This window comes from Lolium rigidum, unplaced genomic scaffold, assembly GCF_022539505.1.
Source record: "Lolium rigidum isolate FL_2022 unplaced genomic scaffold, APGP_CSIRO_Lrig_0.1 contig_39879_1, whole genome shotgun sequence".
Lineage (NCBI taxonomy): Eukaryota > Viridiplantae > Streptophyta > Magnoliopsida > Poales > Poaceae > Lolium > Lolium rigidum.
Window position 1 is genome coordinate 69,803 of NW_025900467.1, and position 19,916 is coordinate 89,718.

Genomic DNA, 19,916 nt, shown 5'->3' on the forward strand with positions numbered 1-19,916 from the left:
GCAGTTGATCCTTGAGCAACCTTCATGTGAAGATGGGGAAATCAAAGAACTGGGAGAAGCCCTTAGAACCACCGTTCAATGGCAGAAGGAGAACATTGAGTTTCCAGGTTCGAAGCCAAGCAGACCACCTCCATCTCGTTCTCCGCCTCCTCTGCCGCCTCCGCCGCCTGTGCAGTCTCCTCCGCGTGATGATTCTCCTCTGCGCGATGATGATTCTCCTCCGTGTGAGAATACTCCGCCGCCTCCTCCTCGTCAGGAGACTCCGCCAAGTATGCAACCACCTAAGCAAAAGAGGAAACTAAGTACCGCGACACCTCCTAAAGCTCCGAAGAGATCACCAGCTCCGAAGAGGTCCAAGACTCCAGATTTGTTACCATATGAGAACACTGATGAGCAAACCGACGCAGTCGCAGCCGCCGAGTTGAAGGCGTTTCTTGCGCCGAAGAAGCCTCCACCAAAGCTGTTTATAGCACCGAATACAATGAAGCACTTTGCCGAGACGAGAGCAAAGAAAGCTGAGTTGGCATGTGATTATGACCGCTCTCTTGGACAGTCCTCTAGAGCGAGAAAAACGACAAAAAATGTCCAGCTTGGACAACAGGAAAATCAGTCGCTACCCCCCTTCGTCGTGCACTCCTATGATGATCCAGAGACGACATCGCTGATCGAACGGGAGGCTAGAGATCTTGGAGAAGATGTTTAGTACGAAGATTACTATCCAATGGCTGAAGTCGTAAACAAGTATCGATACAGACATGATCTCGTCAAACCTGGCGAGCTCGCGCGTCTAGGGACTCAGATGCGAAGGTTGCATGAATGGTACCTGCAAGCCTGTCGGAACAGTGATCCCTACCTCACGGGGACAGTTAGAGATGAGCACTACTTCCGGGGGAAGGAGGAGATAAGCCTTGAGTTTGAAGAACTATTTCAGTTATTCAATCAAGACGCCCTCGACAAATCTATCATCAGTTGCTACTGCCTGTAAGTGATTTATTTATGTAATTAAGTTCGTAGCTCAGCTCATTCATTTTCACTAACAATTATCCTCACTATATTATTTTTGTACGCTATATATTATGCAGAATGAAGATGCTCGAATGCAAAAGAGGCAAGCTCTATGACATTGGATCCATTGACCCAAACACGTGCAGGATGGTGGAGTCGTCTGGCGCCGTGGTGGCATCGATGGCAGGCCTGGCATGGTCAATGTGATGATCTCTCGTGAAGATGGAGTCGAGGAAGACAACGGTAGCAACTTCTATGGCGTGTGTGTTGGCATATGCTGAGAGTCTGCTTGACTGGATGTGCTTCTCATCTGCTATTGGGCAGCCTGGGAAGGCATTTGGTTTTTTGAATGATGTGAGTTGGTGAATTGTCACCCCTTTCATCCCTCTGTAGGTTTAGTGAGGTGGCTTCGAGTTTGATCTTTTGTATTGCTCTTGTAAGGTGTTATGAATAATCTAATAAAAAAAAGTCGTGTGCATCCCTTGGATGCAGAAGCTAGGACGATATTTCCCCATTTCGAAAAAAAAAACTTCTGATCGATTCAAAGCAATATTTACTGTCAGATAGAGAGATGCTGATAGGCTCAAGGATGGTATTTACTTATTATCAAGAATATATAGAAAGGGAAAAGCTTGTACTCACATCACCTCCAGCAAAACGTGTTTGCACACGATGTTCGGTTCTGCTTAATGGGATCAACAGTGGCCATCACAATCGACTGACTAACGTGGTGGCAGACCAGCTCGTCTTCTTTAGCAGGCAACTGCTGGACGATTCCTGCTTCTCCACGAAAGGGGCTTGCAGACTTCTTCAAAATGATACCCTGATGCCGACCAAGTATGGAGCTCCCGCGTACCAAACAGGATCAAGGACTTCGGATGCTCACTCACATCAACAAGCTTAACACACGAGCTAACCTGAGCATGAGCACATCCTTACACGGCTGAATGCCCCAGGTGCCTGGCACATGAAGAAGACATGTCATGAACCACCTCTGCTTAGAATGCCCAGCAGCAAACACAATTTGGTGGAAGATGCGAAGTACTCCGTATGCCACACCTTTCAGCAGACTATGGACTAAAGCACTGCCAGCTTATCACCCCCGCCCGTCCACTCAGTTGCCCTGATCATCCTCTGAAAGATTTGGGATGCGAGAAACAGTCATCAAAAGCCCCTCGCCCGGTAACAGCCTAACAGAACCAGATGGGCAATTTTACCACCCCTGATGCATTTCTTCAATTCTTTGAGATAGAACTTCGGTTACAAAGTTCATATGACACATCTATCAGAATACCGACACACACCTATGACAAGTCTGTTCTAAAAAAAAATTTAGCCACAATAGCTACTCATAAACGGGGTGAAACATCATCAGGGAAATATAATAAAATAGCTTTAGACTAGCAAGACAGCATTGATACAACCATCATTTTCTGGATCGTTTGTAACCTGAGCATATTTACCTGCATCATGACGAGCACTGGTTAAGAAAAGCGTTCGTAAATTCGAGCAGGGCAGAGCAAGTTTTATGTCAGATATCTTACCCCAAACAACTTTTCCAGCAGGAGTCACAAGACCAAGTTCGCTCACATTGACCTGAAAGAGGAAGACCACTATCAGAAGGAATAAAGAGGGCAATGTGCATGAATAATGCTTCAACGAGCAAAATACATCACATACCTCAATGATAGTTCCTCTTGTCATAACACCAAGAGAAGTATACATTGAACCATTGGGGTTTTTCTTTACCGAGATTAAGTCAAGGCTGAAGGTGCATTTTAATTCAGGATGGGTCACATGAGCTTTGGTGAAACGCAAGCCACTAGGCCGTATGAACCGCTCATACTTTGGTGGTTTCCTCGTAAATCCAGGGCCCACAAATGTGGCTTTAGTGACCATTCGCTTCCATTGCTTGGCTGCATTTGGAAAAAAATCAACAGATATATATTACTTAGCTGGCTATGGCCATAACGCTCACATAAATATTAATTCCTTATTTTTCAAGTTCATCAAGAGAAAAATAATAAGTGCGGAGAAACAAACTGATACAAAGAATTCTCGACCATACACATTGAAGTTCAAAATGAACCAGGTCCAAATTGAACTGTGCACATTTAGTGAACCCATATTAGACACAGCAAATGCATTCAAATATGCACGTGCATAGAGAGAACGACCATAAATGAATCATGGGTAGATTGAACATCACAGAGCACTAATATTCCATTTGAGATTTTATTTGCAGGCACTGAGAAAACTCAGTCAATAACCCATTACTTACTTTTGTGTATGCCAGACCTAACGACTTTGAACATCTCTTCTTCTGCCACAGGTCTGACCTGAAGATATGAGAGATTAAGATTATGCAATAAACACTGCAGGATGCTTGTGCAAAAATTAACTTTTTCACTAACATCCATACAGATAATAAATATCACATAAGGTTATCTCGAAAAACTTTTGATGCCAAAATTTTCTTAACTCTTCAAGTAACATCAATCAGAGTGAAAACTTTCACATAAGGATGGGATAGCTTGATATGTCTTTTTACAAGTTTGTGGTATCGTTTGGAAATTTACCTTTGACAAAGGAACATCCCACTTGCCAACCTTTTCCTTCCTCTTTTGCTTTATTGTGTTACTAAGTACCTACATGTCAAAAACAGCAGCCAGCCAGTCATTTCGCAATGATCAATGCATAGAAGAATCCCCTTTAAAGAATCATACCGAAAATAAGACATGGCAAGGATGAAACAATTACTTTCGCACGTATTGTCTGGTCGCGGTCGAGCAAATATGGGGGGACAGCACCTTCCTGGACATCATCATCAACCTTATTTCTAGTTGCTGACTCATCATGCATCTTCAGGCTGCAGAGTATATTAGTTGTGGCTAAGGGGATCAGTGGGAAGCCAGCATTATGGAATACAATGTTCCTTAAGGGCATGGCGTGAAGCCAGCATTTCAAAGTTTTACTTTTCATGCAGATTATACCTCCCTACAGGGTACAGGCTACAGGCTACAGGCAACACAGATTCAGAAAGAAGGAAACAGAGCAAGCACTCACGTCTTCTTCATCTGCGCCTTTTCGGCATACCGCTTCTTGGCGAACCTCTTGCCCTTGGCGCCGAGCAACTTCACTCACGACAACATAAAAAAGTAAAACAAGCGTGCAACCTTCATCAGTCGCACGATCAGACCATCAAATCACCAGAAGATCAACGATACCCGGCCACACCCACCTTCCGGGCCTGCTTCGAGCGCCTGTGCACCTCACGCACCTCGCGCTTGCGCTTCCTCTCGGCGTAGTCCAGCCGCCGTCCATGGAGCTTCTGGTGCAGCTCTATGTAGTCTCCCTGCGGCTGAAGCGCGATCCCGGCACGGAAAAGTTCAGCCAAAGTCGTGAAATTTGCAGGAAAGAAAAACAGGGGATTCGGGGATCGTTGGTGGAGTGCCGTGGGAATTGGGAGCGATGGTCTGGGAGGGGAGGGAGAGACTTACCATGGCGGCGAAACCCTAGGTGGTAGTAGTGATCGGACTTCGGAGCAGCAGGGGAGGGAAGGAGGGAGAAACAAAGGAAGGAGCCGCTGTCTGCGGGCATTGATACGTCGTTTCTGGCGGTTTGATCGGGCCTTATGTGTTGTGGCCCAACTAGGGTTGGTGGGCCGAGCTAGTAAATGACGAGGCTCTTCATTTTCCACGGGAGGACCTGATTGCAATTTCATAACTGTTCGGGTGTGAAAGGAGCGTTTCGCCGTCTTCTCGCCTTCTCCACTCGCACCGAGCTCAAACCCCTAGCCCAACCTAGGGTTTCCGCCTCCGGAATGCTCCCTTGCTGACCCTCCACCTCCCATGGCGCTGACGTCCTTATCCCTGCAATGACCACGGACGCAGGCCGCATCTTCTTCTTCCGCAAGCGCCACCGCCTGGCTGACGACGACCACTTCCCCCGCCCCAAGCACCGCCGCCTCCACGAACCCAGATTCCTCTTCGACGCCGTACCCTGCTGCCTCTTACGGCGCCCGCCCATCCCACCGGAGGCAGGGGTTTCCGCGTTCGACATGGGGAACTTCCTCTCCAATGCCTGTCCGGGCTGCATGCCCAAAGACGGCGCCCTGGGGATGTACCGGGACTGGACAGATGCGTCAAAGGACGCGCGGGATCTCACAGTGGCCACCAGGGACGGTGTGGGGTTAGGGCACGGCGTGCTGAGCCGGAGGATCTTGGACCCGAGGAAGGCCGCCTTGCAGGCGGTGGTGCCTCCGTGGGAGAAGAGGGAACCACACTACAAGGATGCTCTCAAGAAAGCAAGATTGCCCGATAAGAGGTTGGGAGAGCTCGAGGCGGAAGCGAGGCTTCAAAAAGAGAAACTCGATGAGCTGCGGAAGCCCAAGGAGGTATATTATGTTAAGCGCTTTTGTCGGTTGATGTTATTGTGTTGGGTGACTAGGACTATAGGAACATCATTATTGGTTATAAATTTTTCTGCTGTGTTCATTTAGTGAGAGTCATAGATGGGTGAGAGGTTTAGAAGAAACATTTTAACTATGTTGTTTCAGAATTGTCTCAGGTTGCAAGAGTGGATAATTTGATAATGAGAGCAACTACTAGAGTAATCTCAAACCTAAAGACATGTTTTAAATTATCAAAATTAATGGGGAAGAATGTATAAGAATTTCTTATCCTAGGGTTAAACCTGGTTAGCAAGTTCAAAAGTTCAGAAAGGAAGAGGTGCCGTTCAATGTAGCAGTATAACCAGAGAGTTTTTTTCTCCTTTTTCTCTTTAGTCCATCTCTGATTAACCTGATATGTTGCAGCTCTGTACAAACTCCTGTGTTTCTTTTCACCATTGGTTTATGTGTATTGATCTGTCTCCAGGATCTGTCTCAATTCTTATTACCTCTAACTGCTGAAGATGAAGAGGTAGTTCATGATTGTTTGTATGGTAGTGGTTCAAGGTACTTCTCATGTTCTTGTTTGCATCTTGTTCGAAGCTTCCTATATACCTTGTGAAGTATTAACACAGCTGAACATCGCTCCTTTCCCCCTTACAGTAACCAAGTCCTGGTGCTACATGAATCGTCTAACATTGAGATTAGCAAAGAAAAAATCCGGTGCTTGCGGCCTCATGGCTGGTTAAATGACGAGGTAAATATTCATCTTAAATGTACTACAAAACCTCCACTTATTACTAACATGTAAGATTTACACTGATAAATGTTGACGATATTTATATGCGTAATGAGTAAAATGATTTCTTTTGTTTGCAGGTCATTAATTTGTTCCTTGAATTGTTAAAGGAGAGGGGACTAAGAGAACCCAAAAGGTCTTTGAAATGCCATTTCTTCAACACATTTTTTTATAAGAAGGTTAGAGCATATGCATCTCATGCTTTCTCCCATCGCATCTGTAGAATGTCATATTAAATATCTGCATATATTTTCTCTATTTAGCAATGTGTGATTTTGCATGTCTTCTAATCGTATGTTTGCTGAGGATTTGTTGCAAAATGCTTGATGAGCGATTTAAATACTGTTGTTGACATTCGAATAGTATTTTACTTTGGTTCTGCTAGTAATTTATTAGGGACATTTATATGTTCCCAAGTGCTTATGCTTGTCGTATTAGAAATTATCCAATCTCTTTGAAGATATCCCTTTGGTAAAAAAATCATATAATTTGAAATGGTAATTGGTGGATTTTTTTTCACACCTCCCATCTCCTATTTTTTTATCCTGATATTTTTTTTATAGAAAATGTACTCCCTCGTCCCACAATACAAAACGTCTTGTATTGTGGGACGGAGGTAGTAGCAAACTAATTAATGGAAACGCTCTTCAGTTTTTTCATCTAACTATTTTAGTTACTTAAAAAAATATCTTAACAAAACTAGGCACAATAATGTCACAAAGATGCTGGCTTGCCACTTTTGCCAGGTTCAGTGGAACTCAGACGAACGCGTTGATAGCATTCCAAAAGTGTTGTATTATCCTTAGGTTCTGCTATTAATTTATATCCCCAGTCTTCAAAGTGTCCCTTCGGCCACAAACTGTTGTGATCATTGATTTGTGAAATTACTATTTTAAAGCCTAATATACTATAACTTCCATGTACCCATTTTAGTTAAATCTGCAATAGTGAAAATTAGGATGTTTGAATACATGTGTTCCACAATTGTCCTCCTGGATTAATATAAATTATTACTTGGGGCATCTGTTTGAAATATGTTAGGATCTTTAATGGCATATCTACATATCATCTTTATTGAGCCATCTGTAGTATGTATTTATGTTAGTAGTCAAAGTCGGGAATGTTTCACTTCGTGCATGCCATGGCAACATACACAAGTGAACGGAGGGCCAAATGCATTTCTTAATGGAGGGTAGTTCTCTGTTTAGTTTCTTGGGTTGTGTTTTTTTTCTTGATTTCAGACATTTGTTTGGAAATTAGACTGTATGTCACGCACTTCAATTTTTTTTCTTTTGGATAAAACTGGACACCATCTTATTCTGCCTCATCAATTTTCTGAATCTTTTTCTCAGCTTGCTTGTGGAAAAAATGGATATGACTACAAATCTGTTAAAAGATGGACTACCCACAGGAAGTTGGGTTATGAGCTCATTGAGTGTGATAAAGTAAAGTGGTTGTTGCATTCTTTAATTTTTAGTGTAGTTACCACCATTGCTCTTTGACATGCTTATTTCTCGTGTTCAACTTATGTTTAGAATTTACTTTGCAGATCTTTGTACCTGTACATCAACGTGTACATTGGTGTTTAGCAATTATAAATATGAAGGCAAAGACTTTACAGTATCTTGATTCTCTTGGTGGCAATGATCCTCGTGTACCAGAAATGCTGGTAAGCTTATCTGATCTAGCGAGGAAAAAAATCCAGTTGGAGATGCACAGCACATTCTCTATACTGTACATGTTCTTCTTTACTTGACATCCTAGAATCGTTGTAAAACTATTGGAACTTTTCCTCTCAAAGAGAACTTTCTAAAATGTGACAACCTAGATTTATGTTTATTAGACTGGTTATAAATATTGAATCATCAAATTTATTGTTACAAAGAAACTATAATTCTATTAGTATATCTTAAGGGGATGTCATAAAAAAATAGTGATCAAAATAGCATGTCGCAGACTTTGAAAAGTCAAAAACATAAAGTAAAAAAGAATTCAGGGAGCATCATTTTCGGAGGAAAAGGGCTAGTAGCCAGCACCTTTTAATCAAATGAAGCCGCAGCTACAATTTTTAGCGCTTATTTTGTGCTAACTACACAAAGTATTAGGCTTTGCGAGGTCTTAACTTTTCGGTGCGTCTCTACCAGTTCTTATACATATGTTAAACTGGGAGAAACTATATGGTTGTGAACTTCTGCACATCTGGTATGCACTGGGAGAATTCACATGATATTGATTCTATCTATCTGTGAAAAGTACTAGATATTATATGGTGTGTGGTAGGCTTGTCTAATTTATACTTTATGGATTGAGTTTAATGTAATGCTGCTTCTTGTGTATGCCATATACAGGCCAGATATATTGTGGAGGAAGTGAAGGACAAGAGTAATAAAGAGATTGACATAAATTCGTGGACTAAAGAAGTAGTTGATTATGTCCCGTTACAACAGAATGGGTATGTCTTGTTTACACTAACAATTATTTCATGCCTAAATTCATACTATTATGTCAAACATTCGCTTTCACTTCTGACAACCATAATTTGCTGAGTATAATCGTTTGGTACACATTCCTCAATTGTATATGTGCTTTTCTTGAAATCCATGTTTAGCTGGGTGGCAGTGCACACAAAGAGTATGATTTGTAACTTAAGAACTGATAGACATATTTGTAACAATGGACACATATAATTTTGATGGGCAACAAGCATCTTTAATTGTTTCAGGTATGATTGTGGTATGTTTATGCTCAAGTACATGGATTTCCTCAGCAGAGGCGCCAGCTTATCTTTTGGCCAGGTGAGTAAATTAGATTATCTGAATGTTAGCAGAATGGACGCTCTATTGCCCACCACATTTTTTGCCTTCTGGATTTGGGCCTATGTTGATCCAGTTGTATAGAGATGCTCCGGCATGAAATGGCGCAAGCTGTGGTTTGGTGATTATACGGTATTAATGCTTATGCACATGAGTTTCCTCAACTGCAGGAACACATGGAATACTTCCGGAAGAGAACAGTGAAGGAAATCATAAAACTAAGAGCTGACTAAGTTTCCTATTTGGAAAAAGTTCTGATGAAGTTTTGCTCTAGAAGAACTGGGCCTTCACTCGTTGCTGTCAAAGATAGAAGTTGTCCGTTCACCATGAGAAAGTGAATACTTCTTTTGGTTTGCGAACTCAAACTAGTGTGATAGAAGGACGCAAATGCCAATGGAGAATTTGATTGGCATGTGAAAAAAAGAGGGAAAAGAAAATTGTGAATTGGGTTGAGCAAAAAACGCAACTTAGAGATGCACCGCTGGAGATTCCCCTTTTGTTAGCTCGATTAATTAGTTCCGAAGTTAGAAATGGTATTTTGTGATAGCTCGCCGATTGGTGATAAATTGTAAATTCTGCGTACATAGACTTTCTATGCTGATTCAGTGTAGTGGCATTTGTATATTTGATGGTCTTATGCTGATTCAGTGTAGTGGCATTTGTATATTTGATGGTCTTATGCTGATTCAGTGTAGTGGCATTTGTATATTTGATGGTCGTACTCATCCACCGAGGTTTGATTGGACAGCTTCATGTAGAGTTTTGATGCTTGTGCTCGCAGCATTGTGTCATCCTTGAGGCCATGTTTGGTTATCTCAGATTTGAAGTAGTGCAATCAGGCCTAGTTCGATTCAGACAGAATCCAAGTGGATTGGAAGGTATTGAGGTAGATTTAATTCTCTATAAATCAAAATACACCCCAATTCACTCATATACGGGGAGTGAATTCCACTTATTTCCCTTTAGTTTTGTATTTCTGACACATACTAGCTTATTTAGTGAAATTCCTGTCGAAATGGTTTTACCACAGTTTAGCATTTGGCTTATTTATGGTTTTACCTCAGTTTAACAAATTTCCACTCCGCAGGGTAAAATAGCTGATTTTATGTTATTTAATTAATTAATTACTTGAACAGCATCGCACATATCGTGCAATCAAACGCATATCAAAGGTTTTTCCGTTTTAAGAACGAAGACAGAGGTGTAAAGAAGCGCTCAACAGAAACAGATAGCCGCCACCTCGAAGAGAAAAAGGGGTCCACCTCTACGGAAAACTTCAAATGGAGGCCGAGTTATACATAGCACTTTATTTTCAAATTAAACCCTCATAATTTGTATTTTAAAATTTTGAATAAAAATTCTAGAGATAACCAATGTTGTATACCAAAATGGTATAAAATCTCAATACAAACTACCTTTTATTCTAGGATTAACAAAAATGACAAATTTTATAGTGAATAGTACACATTTCAAGATTACTAATTTTGTCAGATTTTATTAATATTGTGTAGCCTATAATACAAATCAGTTTGCGTTGAGATTTTGCACCATTTGTAGCATACATCATTGGCTACCTTTAGAATTTTATTTCATATTTTATTGGAACATTGAAATACGAATTTTGAGTATTTAAAAATAAAGACCTACATGTAGCTCAGCCTCTAAAACGCCACACTCCCACCTCTACAATTATCATGGTTACCGCGAAAAGGATTATCCTCTCAATATTTATCTCGTCTCCTAAGTCCTTGATAATGAATGATGATTTGTACTCTTATATCCCAACAACACCGGTTGTTTTGCCCTGGCATACTGGTGATACTTTTGCTGATGTTGATTGACTACTTTAATAATTATGCTTGTGCATGTAGCCTTCACATTACGGTTCAAACTAAAATGATGGAAGAACATTCATTGGTATTTTCAGCCTTTCATATCTATGGTTTGGTATCTAATTTTAGCTTCAGGGAAGTACAAGATTGTATCGAAAGAAGAAAAATAAAGATCTGGATGATTTAGTCGTTTTTTAGACTTTATTTTGTAATCTTGAAGTCAACTCGTGTATCTATTTGTAGTATGCATATTTACGGTATTATCAAAAAAGAAGACACCGGTTCCAAAAATGAACCTTTGAGCCTAGAGGTGGAGGCCCTCGTCGACCTCCCTTTTGGGGCAGCGGGTCTCGGACGACTGTGGTCCGCCGATGCAGAGGGCGCTGCTCACGGAGGCCCTCGACGAGCACCTCAAAGATGACGAGCAGGAGGAAGACCCCGACACCATCCTCCGAGGCGCCCACCACCGTTGGAGCGACGGGAACTCCAGTCGAGACTCGTTGCCGCCCGTGATGTGCTCGAGGAAGGCGGCGAGCATGCGTCCGGGCACGCCCCACCAGATCCGGTGCACCACGGAGTTCTTTTTCAACGCCGGTGGGCCGTTCCCGTCATACCGGGATAGCTCGAAGAGGCAGCGCTAGCGGAAGAATGAGTCCCACGCGCCGGCATTGTCAAGGTTCCACTGTGGCCCCGCCCGCTGCTCTAGCGTGAGGACGCCGTAGTAGTGCGCGATCATCGCCGCCTAGCTCGCGCGCATTGCCGCGCGGCTCCGGCAGGATGGGGATCCCTCCCCCGCTCAGCCTCCAGTAGCCGGGAATGCGCATGTCAGGAGGGGCCATGTACCTCGCCTCGTACAACGCCCTGGCTTCATCCTCGTGGAGGGTACGACGGCTGAAGCCGTTGGCGGCGGCGCCGTCTCCCTCAAAACGCTCGGTCATGGACGGTGGTGGCGCTGCTTGGCTCTAGGGTTTTCTATGCGGTGAAGGGAGAGAAGCGGCGAGATCTAGGGGTTTTTTGCGACGGAAGGGGTATAAATAGGCGGGGGAGCCGCGTCGGGATGGGTGGAACGACATTTACACCACCCACCACCATTGAAGCGACGGGAGCTTATTCGTGTGCCGCCGTTGATGGAAAAGTTGAGGGCGCGTGAGACGAGGCTTTGACGCCGTGTGGTGCCTATGCTAGACAGGTCCCGTCGAAGATGCTCATTCTGCCGACACCCCCGTTGCCCTCCTTTAGAGCATCTCCAGTCGCGTCCCTGATACGTCTCCGACGTATCGATAATTTCTTATGTTCCATGCCACATTATTGATGTTATCTACATGTTTTATGCACACTTTATGTCATATTCGTGCATTTTCTGGAACTAACCTATTAACAAGATGCCGAAGTGCCGCTTCGTTGTTTTCGCTGTTTTTGGTTTCGAAATCCTAGTAACGAAATTTTCTCGAATTGGACGAAATCAACGCCCGGGGTCCTATTTTGCCACGAAGCTTCCGAAGTCCGAAGGAGAGACGAAGAGGGGCCACGAGGGGGCCACACCCTAGGGCGGCGCGGCTCCCCCTTGGCCGCGCGGCCCCGTGGTGTGGGGCCCTCGTGCCGCCTCTGACCTGCCCTTCCGCCTACAAATAGCCTCCGTGACGAAACCCCCGCACCGAGAGCCACGATACGGAAAACCTTCCGCAGACGCCGCCGCCGCCGATCCCATCTCGGGGGATCCAGGAGATCGCCTCCGGCACCCTCGCCGGAGAGGGGATTCATCTCCCGGAGGACTCTACGCCGCCATGGTCGCCTCCGGTGTGATGTGTGAGTAGTTTACCCTCGGACTATGGGTCCATAGCAGTAGCTAGATGGTTGTCTTCTCCCCATTGTGCTATCATTGTCTGGATCTTGTGAGCTGCCTAACATGATCAAGATCATCTATATGTAATCCTATATGTTGCGTTTGTTGGGATCCGATGAATAGAGAATACTTGTTATGTTGATTATCAAAGTTATATCTATGTGTTGTTTATGATCTTGCATGCTCTCCGTTACTAGTAGATGCTCTGGCCAAGTAGATGCTTGTAACTCCAAGAGGGAGTATTTATGCTCGATAGTGGGTTCATGCCCGCATTGACACCTGGGACGATGTGACGAAAAGTTCTAAGGTTGTGTTGTGTTGTTGCCACTAGGGATAAAACATTGATGCTATGTCTAAGGATGTAGTTGTTGATTACATTACGCACCATACTTAATGCAATTGTCTGTTGCTTTGCAACTTAATACTCGGAGGGGTTCGGATGATAACCTCGAAGGTGGACTTTTTAGGCATAGATGCAGCTTGGATGGCGGTCTATGTACTTTGTCGTAATGCCCAATTAAATCTCACTATACTCATCATGATATGTATGTGCATGGTCATGCTCTCTTTATTTGTCAATTGCCCAACTGTAATTTGTTCACCCAACATGCTCGTTTATCTTATGGGAGAGACACCTCTAGTGAACTGTGGACCCCGGTCCAATTCTCTTACTGAAATACAATCTATCGCAATACTTGTTCTACTATTTTCTGCAAACAATCATCTTCCACACAATACGGTTAATCCTTTGTTACAGCAAGCCGGTGAGATTGACAACCTCACCGTTTCGTTGGGGCAAAGTACTTTGGTTGTGTTCGCAGGTTCCACGTTAGCGCCGGAATCCCCGGTGTTGCGCCGCACTACATCCCGCTGCCATCAACCTTCAACGTGCTTCTTGGCTCCTCCTGGTTCGATAAACCTTGGTTTCTTTCCGAGGGAAAACTTGCTCGCCGTGCGCATCATACCTTCCTCTTGGGGTTCCCAACGAACGTGTGAGTTACACGCCATCAAGCTCTTTTTCCGGCGCCGTTGCTCGGGGAGATCAAGACACGCTGCAAGGGGAGTCTCCACTTCTCAATCTCTTTACTTTGTTTTTGTCTTGCTTAGTTTTATTTACTACTTTATTTGCTGCACTAAATCAAAATACAAAAAAATTAGTTGCTAGTTTTACTTTATTTGTTATCTTGTTTGCTATATCAAAAACACAAAAAAATTAGTTTACTTGCATTTACTTTATCTAGTTTGCTTTATTTACTGTCTTGCACTCTACACTAAAAATTCAAAAAAAATTAGTTACTTTTGCTACCATGTCTAGCTCTGAACCCGTTACTTCTTCGCTCGAAGAATTAGTCTTCACTTTTAAACAAGGGGATGAGGAGAGTTTTAAGGATGCTTGGTCTAGAATTTTTACTTCTTATCGTAAAACTGAACCTCAAATGACTCTAAGTTTGCTCCTTAGTAATTTTTATTTTGGTCTTATGGTTCGCTATAGATATGCTTTGGACACTTTAGTGGGAGGAGATTTCCTTCATTGCAATGGGGATCAAGCTTTTAATGCCATAAAGAAGTTGGTTGCATCACATGATTCAGCTAATAACTTTGATTCAGCCCTCACTAGCATTTATAATAGATTAAACAATCTCGAGATAAGTACATCTCGCTTGGATGATAACTATTGCCATGTTCGTAATCGTCTTGACCAAGTTTTAGTGAACTCTAAACTTTCATTGTGGGATCCTACTGTTAAAATTGTTATCGGTGATCGAACTCTTCATGCCTACTGTGATATTATGTCTGAATTTTGCCTTATGTCTGAGAGCATTTATAAATCTTTGAAACTTTGGGGAGTCGAGGAAGGAGGATAAGAAATAACTTTCATTGATAACTCTGTTATAATTCCTAAGGGAATAGCTGCAGGTGTGCATACAACCATTCTTGGAAGAACAGTATCCATTGATTATCTTGTTATTGAATGTGTAGGGACAGGAAAACTCACACTCGGAAGATCCCTGCTGAAACTATTGGGAGCAGTCATTGATGTGGGAGAAGGCACTCTGAAATTCACCTCTATACCGGGGGGAAATCATATATTTCCTAAACCAAAGGGAAAGAAAAACAATAAGAAAGGTAAGGGTAAAACCGAAGGTAAGGTTGACACTTCATCTCTTGATAATACTTGATACACACTTTCTGCGCCTAGCTGAAAGGCGTTAAAGAAAAGCGCTTATGGGAGACAACCCATGTTTTTACCTACAGTACTTTGTTTTTATTTTGTGTCTTGGAAGTTGTTTACTACTGTAGCAACCTCTCCTTATCTTAGTTTTGTGTTTTGTTGTGCCAAGTTAAGCCGTTGATAGAAAAGTCAATACTAGATTTGGATTACTGCGCAGAAACAGATTTCTTTGCTGTCACGAATCTGGGCAAAATTCTCTGTAGGTAACTCAGAAAATTATGCCAATTTACGTGAGTGATCCTCAGATATGTACGCAACTTTCATTCAATTTTGGCATTTTCATTTGAGCAAGTCTGGTGCCATTTTAAAATTCGTCAATACGAACTGTTCTGTTTTGACAGATTCTGCCTTTTATTTCGCATTGCCTCTTTTGCTATGTTGGATGAATTTCTTTGATCCATTAATGTCCAGTAGCATTATGCAATGTCCAGAAGTGTTAAGAATGATTGTGTCACCTCTGAATATGTTAATTTTTATTGTGCACTAACCCTCTAATGAGTTGTTTCGAGTTTGGTGTGGAGGAAGTTTTCAAGGATCAAGAGAGGAGTATGATGCAACATGATCAAGGAGAGTGAAAGCTCTAAGCTTGGGGATGCCCCGGTGGTTCACCCCTGCATATTCTAAGAAGACTCAAGCGTCTAAGCTTGGGGATGCCTGGGCATCCCCTTCTTCATCGACAACATTATCAGGTTCCTCCCCTGAAACTATATTTTTATTCCATCACATCTTATGTGCTTTGCTTGGAGCGTCGGTTTGTTTTTGTTTTTGTTTTGTTTGAATAAAATGGATCCTAGCATTCACTTTATGGGAGAGAGACACGCTCCGCTATAGCATATGGACAAGTATGTCCTTAGTTTCTACTCATAGTATTCATGGCGAAGTTTCTCCTTCGTTAAATTGTTATATGGTTGGAATTGGAAAATGATACATGTAGTAATTGCTATAAATATCTTGGGTAATGTGATACTTGGCAATTGTTGTGCTCATGATTAAGCTCTTGCATCATATGCTTTGCACCCATTAATGAAGAAATACATAGAGCATGCTATAATTTGGTTTGCATATTTGGTTTCTCTAAGGTCTAGATAATTTCTAGTATTGAGTTTGAACAACAAGGAAGACGGTGTAGAGTCTTATAATGTTTTCAATATGTCTTTTATGTGAGTTTTGCTGCACCGGTTCATCCTTGTGTTTGTTTCAAATAAGCCTTGCTATCCTAAACCTTGTATCGAGAGGGAATACTTCTCATGCATCCAAAATACTTGAGCCAACCACTATGCCATTTGTGTCCACCATACCTACCTACTACATGGTATTTTCCGCCATTCCAAAGTAAATTGCTTGAGTGCTACCTTTAAAATTCCATCATTCACCTTACAATATATAGCTCATGGGACAAATAGCTTAAAAACTATTGTGGTATTGAATATGTGATTATGCACTTTATCTCTTATTAAGTTGCTTGTTGTGCGATAACCATGATCACTCGGGGACGCCATCAACTATTCATTGTTGAATTTCATGTGAGTTGCTATGCATGTTCGTCTTGTCTCGAAGTAAGAGAGATCTACCACCTTATGGTTAAGCATGCATATTGTTAGAGAAGAGCATTGGGCCGCTAACTAAAGCCATGATCCATGGTGGAAGTTTCAGTTTTGGACATATATCCTCAATCTCAAATGAGAAAAATTATTAATTGTTATTTAATGCTTATGCATAAAAGAGGAGTCCATTATCTGTTGTCTATGTTGTCCCGGTATGGATGTCTAAGTTGAAGAATAATCAATAGCGAGAAATCCAATGCGAGCTTTCTCCTTAGACCTTTGTACAGGCGGCATAGAGGTACCCCTTTGTGACACTTGGTTAAAACATGTGCATTGTGATGATCCGGTAGTCCAAGCTAATTAGGACAAGGTGCGGACACTATTAGTATACTATGCATGAGGCTTGCAACTTGTAAGATATAATTTACATGATACATATGCTTTATTACTACCGTTGACAAAATTGTTTCATGTTTTCAAAATCAAAGCTCTAGCACAAATATAGCAATCGATGCTTTTCCTCTATGGAGGACCATTCTTTTACTTTCAATGTTGAGTCAGTTCACCTATTTCTCTCCACCTCAAGAAGCAAACACTTGTGTGAACTGTGCATTGATTTCTACATACTTGCTTATTGCAATTGTTATATTACTCTATGTTGACAATATCCATGAGATATACATGTTATAAGTTGAAAGCAACCGCTGAAACTTAATCTTCTTTTGTGTTGCTTCAATGCCTTTACTTTGAATTATTGCTTTATGAGTTAACTCTTATGCAAGACTTATTGATGCTTGTCTTGAAGTGCTATTCATGAAAAGTCTTTGCTATATGATTCACTTGTTTACTCATGTCATATACATTGTTTTGATCGCTGCATTCACTACATATGCTTTACAAATAGTATGATCAAGATTATGATGGCATGTCACTCCAGAAATTATCTCGTGTTATCGTTTTACTCGCTCGGGACGAGCAGAACTAAGCTTGGGGATGCTGATACGTCTCCGACGTATCGATAATTTCTTATGTTCCATGCCACATTATTGATGTTATCTACATGTTTTATGCACACTTTATGTCATATTCGTGCATTTTCTCGGAACTAACCTATTAACAAGATGCCGAAGTGCCGCTTGTTGTTTTCTCGTTGTTTTTGGTTTCAGAAATCCTAGTAACGAAATATTCTCGAATTGGACGAAATCAACGCCCAGGGTCCTATTTTGCCACGAAGCTTCCGTAAGTCCGAAGGAGAGACGAAGAGGGGCCACGAGGGGCCACACCCTAGGGCGGCGCGGCCCCCTTGGCCGCGCGGCCCCGTGGTGTGGGGCCCTCGTGCCGCCTCTTGACCTGCCCTTCCGCCTACAAATAGCCTCCGTGACGAAACCCCCGCACCGAGAGCCACGATACGGAAAACCTTCCGGAGACGCCGCCGCCGCCGATCCCATCTCGGGGATCCAGAGATCGCCCCGGCACCCTGCCGGAGAGGGGATTCATCTCCCGGAGGACTCTACGCCGCCATGGTCGCCTCCGGTGTGATGTGTGAGTAGTTTACCCCTGGACTATGGGTCCATAGCAGTAGCTAGATGGTTGTCTTCTCCCCATTGTGCTATCATTGTCGGATCTTGTGAGCTGCCTAACATGATCAAGATCATCTATATGTAATCATATATGTTGCGTTTGTTGGGATCCGATGAATAGAGAATACTTGTTATGTTGATTATCAAAGTTATATCTATGTGTTGTTTATGATCTTGCATGCTCTCCGTTACTAGTAGATGCTCGGCCAAGTAGATGCTTGTAACTCCAAGAGGGAGTATTTATGCTCGATAGTGGGTTCATGCCCGCATTGACACCGGGACAAAGGATGAAAGTTCTAAGGTTGTGTTGTGCTCGTTGCCACTAGGGATAAAACATTGATGCTATGTCTAAGGATGTAGTTATTGATTACATTACGCACCATACTTAATGCAATTGTCTCGTTGCTTTGCAACTTAATACCGGAGGGGGTTCGGATGATAACCCGAAGGTGGACTTTTTAGGCATAGATGCGGTTGGATGGCGGTCTATGTACTTTGTCGTAATGCCCAATTAAATCTCACTATACTCATCATGATATGTATGTGCATGGTCATGCTCTCTTTATTTGTCAATTGCCCAACTGTAATTTGTTCACCCAACATGCTCGTTTATCTTATGGGAGAGACACCTCTAGTGAACTCGTGGACCCCGGTCCAATTCTCTTCATCGAAATACAATCTACTGCAATACTTGTTCTACTATTTTCTCGCAAACAATCATCTTCCACACAATACGGTTAATCCTTTGTTACAGCAAGCCGGTGAGATTGACAACCTCACTGTTTCGTTGGGGCAAAGTACTTTGGTTGTGTTGTGCAGGTTCCACGTTGGCGCCGGAATCCCCGGTGTTGCGCCGCACTACATCCCGCCGCCATCAACCTTCAACGTGCTTCTTGGCTCCTCCTGGTTCGATAAACCTTGGTTTCTTTCTGAGGGAAAACTTGCTGCTGTGCGCATCATACCTTCCTCTTGGGGTTCCCAACGAACGTGTGAGTTACACGCCATCAGTCCCCCAAAGCAATTTGGGGCGCGCCGGACCAAAAATCCGTTCCAGCCGCGTCCCCCAAAGCCCATTTTTGTCCGGCGCGGCCCGATACGGTGTCCGGCGCCCCGAGCCCATCCCCGTCCCACAGGGGACGCTCCGGGGACGCCGGACACAACGAAAAGCGAGGCGGGGAGTGGCGGGGCCGACCCGTCAGCGGCACAATAAATTTTAACCTAACCGTCGCCTACCTCGCGACGGAAGTTATTGGCTTTGCAACGACGGTGCAGTTCCCGCAGCAACGGTGCAGTTCCCGCAGAGGCGCAGCGACGCGTCCCGTCGCGCCTAGCTCTGTGTGCCGGCGTTAATGAGCGTCACCGCTCCTCCGCCTCCCTCCGGCCTATAAAAGGGCCGCCTCTCATTGTCCCTCTCACACACAAACCCTAGCGCCTCTCTCCCAAACCCTAGCCGCCACCATCTCAACAAGACTCGACGCTATGTCTGGTAGAGGCGGAGGCCGACCTCGCGGCCGTGGTCGTGGTCGTGGCCGCGGCAGAGCCGAACGCTCACCGTCGCCTCCCACGCCGTCGTCTTCATCGTCGGGGATGGACGTGGAGCCGGACGTGCTGTTCGAGTTCGTCCTCATCCTCAAGGGCGACCCGCGCGGCATCCAGAGGCTGCCGGACTCCTTCGCCGAGTACGTCGCCGGCGACGACCGCCCGGGCACGCTGCATCTGCGGGAGGCTGCGTGAGGCTACTACCAGTGGATCGTCGACGCGATCTACGACGCGCGCGGCAAAATGTACCTCAACATCGGCTGGGAGAAGTTCGCGCGCCACCACAGCCTCGAAGCCGGCTTCATCCTCCTGTTCTCCTACTTCGGCGACAGGGACAT

General features: G+C 43.7%; 2 protein-coding genes across 2 annotated transcripts; one reads left to right on the forward strand and one right to left on the reverse strand.

Annotated features, from left to right (window-relative positions):
• Nucleotides 1–2,342: 2,342 nt before the first annotated feature.
• On the reverse strand, nucleotides 2,343–4,117 carry LOC124681340 (ribosome biogenesis protein NSA2 homolog). Its single transcript, XM_047216271.1, has 7 exons — nucleotides 4,072–4,117; nucleotides 3,766–3,874; nucleotides 3,585–3,653; nucleotides 3,287–3,344; nucleotides 2,686–2,921; nucleotides 2,550–2,601; nucleotides 2,343–2,468 (listed from the first exon to the last, which is right to left on the reverse strand). The coding sequence occupies exons 1-7, from the start codon at nucleotides 4,080–4,082 to the stop codon at nucleotides 2,401–2,403; spliced, it is 603 nt and encodes a 200-aa protein (XP_047072227.1). The 5' UTR covers nucleotides 4,083–4,117; the 3' UTR covers nucleotides 2,343–2,400.
• Nucleotides 4,118–4,764: 647 nt separating this feature from the next.
• On the forward strand, nucleotides 4,765–9,760 carry LOC124681346 (putative ubiquitin-like-specific protease 1B). The gene is made up of 9 exons (XM_047216278.1): nucleotides 4,765–5,401; nucleotides 5,883–5,962; nucleotides 6,059–6,152; nucleotides 6,275–6,373; nucleotides 7,547–7,639; nucleotides 7,744–7,863; nucleotides 8,543–8,646; nucleotides 8,917–8,989; nucleotides 9,178–9,760. Exons 1-9 carry the CDS (start codon nucleotides 4,883–4,885, stop codon nucleotides 9,238–9,240), a joined length of 1,245 nt encoding a protein of 414 aa, XP_047072234.1. The 5' UTR covers nucleotides 4,765–4,882; the 3' UTR covers nucleotides 9,241–9,760.
• Nucleotides 9,761–19,916: the final 10,156 nt, after the last annotated feature.

Coding starts and splice junctions, on each gene's coding strand:
- LOC124681340 (XM_047216271.1), bottom strand. Junction 3,345..3,584: donor GGGATGTTCCTTTGTCAAAG/GTAAATTTCCAA, acceptor TCATATCTTCAG/GTCAGACCTGTGGCAGAAGA. Junction 2,922..3,286: donor TAGGTCTGGCATACACAAAA/GTAAGTAATGGG, acceptor TTCCAAATGCAG/CCAAGCAATGGAAGCGAATG.
- LOC124681346 (XM_047216278.1), top strand. CDS start 4,883: ATGACCACGGACGCAGGCCGCATCTTCTTCTTCCGCAAGCGCCACCGC. Junction 5,402..5,882: donor AGCTGCGGAAGCCCAAGGAG/GTATATTATGTT, acceptor ATCTGTCTCCAG/GATCTGTCTCAATTCTTATT. Junction 7,640..7,743: donor AGCTCATTGAGTGTGATAAA/GTAAAGTGGTTG, acceptor TTTACTTTGCAG/ATCTTTGTACCTGTACATCA.